Source organism: Vicia villosa, linkage group LG7, assembly GCF_029867415.1.
Source record: "Vicia villosa cultivar HV-30 ecotype Madison, WI linkage group LG7, Vvil1.0, whole genome shotgun sequence".
NCBI lineage: Eukaryota > Viridiplantae > Streptophyta > Magnoliopsida > Fabales > Fabaceae > Vicia > Vicia villosa.
This window is the reverse complement of record NC_081186.1, coordinates 102,478,643-102,487,594: the sequence shown is the minus strand read 5'-3', so window position 1 is coordinate 102,487,594 and position 8,952 is coordinate 102,478,643. Positions and strand designations below refer to the sequence as shown.

Sequence of the window (8,952 nt, the reverse complement as noted above, 5' to 3'; positions counted from 1 at the left end):
GCAGCTCCCAGATCCTTCATATCGAACTCCTTATTGAGTTCAGCCTTCACCCTCATCACATCTTCGACACTGTTGCTTGCTATGAGAATATCATCCACATAAAGCAACAAAATAACAAATGAATTACCAGGTCGAAATCTGAAGTAAACGCAGTGGTCGAACTGACTTCTAATGAAACTTATGCGTGCCATGAACTTGTCGAATCTCCTATTCCACTGTCGAGGAGATTGTTTCAGACCATACAAAGATCTCTTTAACTTGCACACATAATCTTCCTTCCCCTTTTCGACATACCCTTCAGGTTGCCTCATCAGGATCGTTTCATCTAGATCACCATACAAGAACGCAGTCTTCACATCCATCTGTTCCAGTTCAAGATCGAACTGTGCCACCATGGCAAGCAACATTCGAATGGACCTATGCTTCACAACAGGAGAAAACACATCATTGAAGTCGACACCTTCTTTCTGAGTGAAACCCCTTGCAACTAACCTTGCCTTGTATCTTTTCGACGTCACTCCTTCAATTCCTTCCTTAACTTTGAAAATCCATTTACAGCTGACTAACCTTGCCCCAACAGGTTTCTTGATCAGTTCCCAAGTATGATTATCATGAAGAGATTTCATCTCATCATCCATGGCCTTCAGCCATTCAGTCTTATTTCGACTCCTCATAACTTCTTTATAGTCTCTCAAGACTTCCTTCGAACCCTTCATGACTCTTAGGATACTTTTCTCTCCTTGGAAAACATATCCTTTCTTGTCGAATTCACCAAGAGAAAGCAGATTTCTCTTCAAATCAGGAACATACCTGACTTCAGTCAACAACCTTATTGACTCATCATGGAGCTTGAGTCTCACAGATCCAACACCTGCAATCTTGCAAGCCTTGTTGTTTCCCAGCAATACTGATCCACCATCTTGATCACATAATTCCTCGAACAAGTCTTTGTTTGGAGTCATGTGCCAAGTGCAACCTGAATCCATAATCCACTCCTTCTTAGAGTCACTGCTTGAAACCACAAGAACATCAGATGATTCGAAATCATCTTGAACAATGGCAGCGTTGCCATTATCCTTACCTCCATGATATTTCAAGCGTTCAGGGCACACCTTTCTTGTGTGACCCTCCTTCTTACAATGGTAGCATCGAATGCCAGATGCTTCGCCACTGTAAGTCTTCGACTGACTTTTGCCTTTCTTCTTGTCGAACTTACCATCCTTTCGTAAGAGTTTTCCTTTAACGGCCAAACCTTCGCCAACAGTCGAAGGTTTATGCTCCTTTCGTTCATTCAAGTCCTTAGAGTACAAGGCTGATTGAACTTCTTCAAACGTCAGGGACTCCCTTCCATACAAGAGAGTTTCTTTGAAGTGAGCATGTGATCGAGGCAAAGAACACAATAGTAACAGCGCTTGATCTTCATCATCGATCTTCACATCAATATTTTCAAGATCAAGAATCAGCTTGTTGAACATATCCAACTGCTCAGCCAATACTTTGTCTTCAATCATCTTGAATGAATACAAAGCTTGCTTCAGGTAGAGTCGATTTACCAGCGATTTGGTCATATACAAACTTTCAAGTTTCACCCATAACCCTGATGCCGTCGTCTCCTTTGATACCTGCCGGAGAACCTTATCACCAAGGCTCAACAAAATTGCGCTGTGTGCTTTCTCGATCATATTTGTCTTCTCCGCTGCCGTCAATTCTGCATTCATGGTTGCCTCTCCCTTCAACGCTTCCAAACAACCCTGCTGAACCAGTAGGGCTTTCATCTTCAAGCGCCACAGACCGAAATCATTCACTCCGGTGAACTTTTCAATCTCATACTTTGTTGAAGGCATCTTCTCCACGCTCACCGCACCAATTTGTTGTGAATTCAATGCCAAGAACAAAGTATAAAACAAGGAAGAATAAAGGACAGGGAAGAAGAGGAACACAAGAATTGGTTATAACTGCTATTTTTTTACTTTCTCTTAAAACAAGATTACAAGTTTACAAGAATAACAAATAACCTCTCTCACCCTAAATTAGGATTTGCAGCTTAGCAATGATGAGAGACTAGTATGCTATTTATAATAAAACCTAACATACTAACTAATGGGCTTTTTCAGCAAGGCCCATTACACAAGCCAACTTAATAAACAAGCTAACTTAACAAATTAGGGTTTAAACACTAAAACCTAATTTAACATGCTAACAACCCTAGCATCTTCGACATCTGCATGCTAGACCCATCTTCGACTACAGCATGCACACTTCGACACCAGCATGTGAACAATCCTTCGACTTCATGCTTAACTCTGTCGAACTGTCGAACCAAGAAGCTACCCTTCGACAATACTAGAGTTCGATCCAATATCTCACATGTTTCTACTAATCAACCTCTCTAAGTCACTCCCTCATATTTATTATTATTTGGATTGTCGACGATGTACTGTTTATAATGAAACCCACTTTAAATGTCTATCCTTCATCTCTTAGCTCTATTGTAAGGAATAAGTTCTTAGTCTTACCAAAACATTTATATTCTCCACCCAAACCAATCTTCACCTTTTCTTTTATCTCTCTATCTTTCTTTTCCCTTTTAGACCAATATCCAAATCTTGACTTTAGAGTATACATAGATACATTACTATTACTATCAAAATCACACATAAGGGAACATTGCATGTCTTGCTCCTATTATGTCCACATTATCTGTATATTGAATATGAGACCAATTTTGGTAAATATTTGACATGATGCCTCATCTACACGCCAAGTGACAAGTAAGTGGTAGAGAATCTTCATGACTAAGAAAGAGTGATATAGAAAACTAGAAAACTTCTTTAAATATTAGTTGACTTACAAGAATTGAATATTGACCCAACTCACAAAATACAGTTGGGTAATTAAACATATGGATGGAGAAAAAAATAAATAATTATTCATCATATGGTGAATGACCAAAAGAATTGGCCAAAAGAAAAAAGTACATGAAAAAATAATCATGAGTTAGATCTTGCTGTAATCTTTGTCCTGTAATTCTAACCTAAGGTATAAACTAAACAACATTATTGAATAAAAAAATACATAAAATATTTTCTTTGCAGTGTATATTTGAATTGACTATGGAACAATACGATTCTGTCAAATTCGCTGTCTGATTTTAATAAGACTCTAATTTGCTGAAGTAACATGTACTCTTGGACTTGGAATTCCCATATGCGCAAGTCTAGGAGACATGTGAATTTTTGGACTAGGTCTTGGTGAAGGAATAGGTATCATATTAGTGACTTTTCCATTGTTGACTCTAGGTGATAGATTGAGTTGTTCAAGAGCCTTAGCTTGGAGTTTTGTAGGGTACTCTCTCACACAACCAATTCTAGGACCAGCTCCTGTGGTCCATTTGCTTGACAAAGGTTTGCACTCTTTATGTTGTGAAGTTGTGACATTGTTTTGGCTACACTTTTTGGTAGAGTCACTTGATGTTACATTAGTTTTTGTGGACTCAAATTGAACCTCATTGTCAACATGTTCTGAAGGTGGAACATCATCATCAATTGGATACTTCTGTATTAGGAAAAAAACATTGAATTATTACTAAATAGTTATACATAATTTTTCAACATGTTGATGGTTAGTGATTTCAAATCAAAGACATAAATAGCCTAATTAATAAAGAGAAATTTGCATTGAAATTGATAATTATTAATTTACCTTTACATTTGTCAAATCCACCTTGTGTTCCATCAAAAAGCCAATGAATTCCATGAAATTCTTCTTTGTAGGACGATAATGACCACTATAGGGCCATATAGCCTGAAAAAAATAAAATTAATCAACATCAATTTGCATATAAAGAAAGTTAACTGCTTTTTAATTTTTTTTTTAAATTTATCTTTTGGTGATTAACCATTCATTGGGCTTATCTTTATGTGAAATTGGAACCCTTTGTAGCATGTAACACATGGTGCGCTCATTGCAAAGTTATTGAATCTAGAAGTGAGAAACACTCAATTTAGATTTAATAGCTCTGTAACAAGTCCTCGAATGTCATGTCAGCTTAGTTGATAATTGTGCTAGAACACCATCGGCATGTGTCCGAAAGTATATTTAGATAATCAATGAAAAATATGGAGAAAAAATTATGATATCTTACATGAAGAACACCATTTTGGACAACCAATCTCCCAGATGCAATAGTAGCACCACCAGCTAGAAAACTTGAGTGTTGAAAATGCCCTTTTTTCTTCTCTCCAACATACAAAATTCTAGATGAACTAAGAACAAATATCCACTTAGATCCTTCACAAGTGTGTACAAAGTTCATGCTTTTTCTATAAACAAACTTTCCTTCCTCCATAATCACTTCATAAACCTCCCTTTCTTTCTGCATAAGTAACCAAAAAAATAAGTTAAACCACTTATAATAGAGAATATTTTAGTGGCTGCTCAAATATTATATTCATAAAGCATGGTTTAATGCTTTAATTTAATATACTTGTTAATTAAGTCCTAAGATGCACCACTTGCACTCTATAATTGACCAAATTACATAGTACTTGGATTGAATTCCATCATGATCAATATGAAAAAAATTATAATATAAAGTCCAATCAAATTGTATATTATGTGGTTGTAAGTAATAGATGAAAGTGAAAGCACTTACTGGTCCAAGGTATTTTATACACTGCTTCTGTAAATCAATTCTTGGACATTCGTCGCGATTTACTTCTTTTCCATCTCCAACATCCAACCTTTATGTCACAACATTAAATTATAAAATCAATGATCAATGTTATGTTAAATGTTAATACATGTTTTAGTATTTGAATTAGAATGGTTTAGAAAATTTACCAGTAGAAAAAAGGTTGAGTGCTCTGGCTATGAAACCAAACATTATAGTATAAGTGCAAGTTGTGTCCATATCGATGTCGAGGATCAATCTGCAAATTACAAGAAAATTTTAATTTTCAATTAATGAGGTTGATTTGTTAAATAAATATGAATGAATGTTGATTTTGTTTTAATTTAATCAGCTTCTTAATTAAAGTCAATAATTAGAGATATGAACTTACAGCTTCAAGCCAATGTCTAAGTGCTAATTTTTGTGCTTTATCATCTTTACACAATCCTTTTCCCACCTACCAACAGCCAACAAACAAAAAAAGTTAATTGATGACAAATTCTTAAAAGATTGTGTCGGAAAGTGAATGAAAACTTTGAATTCTTCTCTATGGTCCAGTCAAATATATAATTGAAAAATCCAAATTAATATCTAATCAATTATCTTCCACACAAATAGTAACAAATTTTTAGCACAAACGTCACTGTGTGACACAAACACGGACACACAAACACAGACACGTATTATAATTATTATTATTTGATATTTGTGTTAGTATTGTGTCTGGTGTCTCAATCTCTATTATGGTTATTGTTATTTGATATTTGTGTTAGTACCGCGTGTCTGTATCTGTGTCTCAATCTCTATATAATTGAAACAAGTAACATTAAAAAGGTATTATTCTCCATTATCCAAAAGATTATTCAAAGCTTATAGCTTTTGACATTAAAAAGTACCTTAGCAGCCATAGTTCTAGCTCTAGACCATTTTGAAAGAGCAGTTTCTGATTTAACTGAATCAAAATGTGATATAGAACATCTACTAAGTGCAGCAAAATCCAAAGCCTTCCACCTGTAAAAAAATTTAAAAAATATCAAAAAATATTCAACAAAAATAATTAACATAAAAAAAAAATTTGAACACTGAAATTGAAACTAACCATAGCTCTTCACAAACAACTGCACAATCTGCTAAATTTCTTCTAGTCCTATAACTCTTATAAACCTTCTGCAGCTTTATTGCAGCAACATCAAGCTCTCCAATGGATTTCGGCGAAAACCAAATTTCGGGTTTATCTAATAAAATCGAAGGGCTTTGTTTATAGAAAACATCCTCAATAAAACCATCTTTTGAACCAGAATTTTCTGTAACCAAGTACTTGAATGAAAATGTAGTTTGCAGCTTCAAATTTCCAACTTTCCTTCTCTTAGAACATGTTGATTCTTCTTCAGCAATAGCCTCATCATGTAAATTTCTTTCATTCTTGAAACTCATAACATCTCCTGTTATTGTCATCATTTGTAACTGATTATAGTTATTGGAAAATGAACACTCTTTTATAAGGCACAAGTTTGGTGTGTATATGAAAAGGTGAAATGTATTTTCAAATATGTTAGAGAAAGAGACTGAAGAAAAATGGTGGTGATGGTTTGAAATATTAATTATGGAATTAAATAAGGAAAATTTGTGTCTAGTCCCTAAAATGGGTTGTTTTGAATGGAGAAATTATTGGAAAGAAATAAAAAATAAATTGTGTGACTTGTTGAAGAAGGTGTTACATGAGTGTGTGTATATGAAAAGTGTTATACGCGGTGATGTGAATGAATTGAATGAAACAGAAACAGAATGAGTCAAAACTCTAAACCTTAAAAGGGGTATTTAGTTTATATAATATAGAATTCTTTTATCACTTTAAAATCAAATATACTAACTTTTAATTAATTTTAGTATTTTAATTTTTTTTTTTTAAAATTTTCTACCTTAAAATTTGGGGTTTGGATCCTCTCCTTCAACATTTTCTCTCCAACCCTCTCCTTCTCATTTATGTCTCCATCTCTTTCTAATATCTTCTCTCTCTTATTCTATTTATCTTTTTTTTTTTTTAATTCTCCCTGCACAATTGCATGTGCTTTAGTTGAAGGAGAGAGATGGATAGAATGAGAGAATCCATTGTGTAAAATTTGTTGTTTTCGCTTATAGATTTTAGTATTTTAATTTTTTTAAAAATTTTCTACCTTAAAATTTGTTGTTTTCGCTTATAGATTTTAGTATTTGATTTTTATTAATGGCTTAATTAAAGTTTGTTGTTTCTGGGTGCAACTCCAATACCATGTATTTTCTTCATCAAAGAGAATATTTTGACTTTTGATTATTTTTCGGTAATGGGATTATATATCTTGTACGTCTTGGATTCTTTACTAACACCAATAAAGACACATTTCACACTCTTATCATTAAGATTTGTTCTCTTCTCGTTCAGAACAGGGGCATACCCTGTACACCCAAAAATTATGAAGGGGTCAACTGAAGGCCTGACATTATGCTCCAAGCTTCTTGAGGCGTTATGTTTGTCACAGTAATGGAAGGACTTCGATTGAGCAATGAGCGCTCAAATTAACTTCTTTTTCACCATCATGCTTAGCACCATGCTTCTCTCCATTTTTTATTCCTACGACTTTTAATTCTTATGATTTCCATGATTTCACATATGATTTTCAGATCTGAAATCCAAAAGTGTATCAGGTGAATAAATTGAAGTCTCAAGAAGCCGAAATATCATATATATATATATATATATATATATATATATATATATATATATATATCATTTGGATCTATCGAACTCTAATCTAGCTCTGATCAATCATTTGTAACGGTTTCGAACCGCCTTGAAAAGACGCTAGCAAGATCCTATAGATCTAGACTCAGACTATGGCCTTCCAGTTAGTCGGGCTCAAATTCACGAGTATGAGATTGATCGAGTACCATTTTGCCCTCAGCCAAGTAGCATTATGGGTCTACCTCGTTGGATGAACCTTCTGATGGACCTCGTTAAATTCGAGCCAAAGTTTACCACTAACCTGAGCAAGAGCAGAAAAATCACTTCCAAGAAATGTGGCGGCACAAATATCACCACTTTCGACCAACACCAAATGTTTCATCATCGTAAAATCCTCACATCGTATGTCGCATCATCATAATGACAAGAACCAGGTCCCAGCAAATCAATAAGGCTTGAGGCCTGTGGAATTATTAAGGAGTTAAGGGATGAGGGGTAGTCTTAGACGTGGGGTAACTCATGGGATTAGAAGATTGTTTGGATGGTCAGTCGATGGAGTAAGAGAGGTCCACATGGCTTTCCATCGGCTGGAGAAGTCCCTTACTCCTCGACCTTACTCTTGGGAAAAAAGTAGGGGGAAGGCAGTTGGGGTGCAAGTTGAGAAGAAGGATTGCCCGTGTGCGGTGGAGCGTGCCACATATAACTACCCAAGAGATTTTGCATGACACAAAGGTGAACACCTAACCAGCTGGGGACCCAGTCCTCCAGATCAACTGACCATCAAGACACCCAGATAACACATCCGAGTGAAAGCGATTAGTATACACTTGTGGCGGGCGACAATGTTTAATTAATATATATATATATACACACATACACATTATACTCTTGTTATTCTATTTTCTACTTTGTCCTCTCTTAAGGGCACAAAAAACGTGAATGCACGTAGCAATGAATTAGGGAACAACCAATGCAATTGATGCCCGACATAAATATTCTAGGATGTTTTTGGATACTCTTTGCACGTCATAGTTCAACAATCAACATCCCTTGAAACTTTTCCTACATGAAGATTTAGGGGTGCAATCGGAAACGCTTTGCATGTCCAACTACAACAACCAATTCCCCACAATGTCTTATGCGTCTTCAGAATTTAGGGGTGTTTTCAAAAATGCATTACATGCCTAACTACATTAATAAATTCCCGATAGTGCCTTGTGTATCTTGAATCGAGGCACCACTAACAAGGAAATATGATCTCATTTAGAAAGAACCAAGATACGGCGTCGCATGATAAGGCATTCTCGCTAATGGTTGAATTGTTTATATGTGCCATAAACTCATCTAGATGTGCACGCCACGAAAGTGGGTGTCGCACACGTTTATCTACTTTTTTTTATAAAGAAACTTATATATATTCTCGTGATTCAAATATGGATAGTTTATAAGATGAATTTTGACAGACGGCCCCAACCCCTTGTCCTGCTTGATTTATCTGTTAAACTTTATTCAATCTGCACTACACCAACCAATCATTGTGATTGCTTTAGCTAAACACCAT

The 8,952-nt window shown here is 35.2% G+C and overlaps 1 protein-coding gene across 1 annotated transcript; it reads right to left on the bottom strand.

Annotated features, from left to right (window-relative positions):
- Nucleotides 1-3,100: 3,100 nt before the first annotated feature.
- On the bottom strand, nt 3,101-7,776 carry LOC131619873 (IQ domain-containing protein IQM1-like). Its single transcript, XM_058890915.1, has 9 exons — nt 7,686-7,776; nt 5,772-6,237; nt 5,569-5,683; nt 5,064-5,129; nt 4,843-4,931; nt 4,655-4,742; nt 4,145-4,375; nt 3,703-3,804; nt 3,101-3,555 (listed from the first exon to the last, which is right to left on the bottom strand). Exons 1-9 carry the CDS (start codon nt 7,774-7,776, stop codon nt 3,163-3,165), a joined length of 1,641 nt encoding a protein of 546 aa, XP_058746898.1. The 3' UTR covers nt 3,101-3,162.
- Between the last annotated feature and the right edge of the window lie 1,176 nt (nt 7,777-8,952).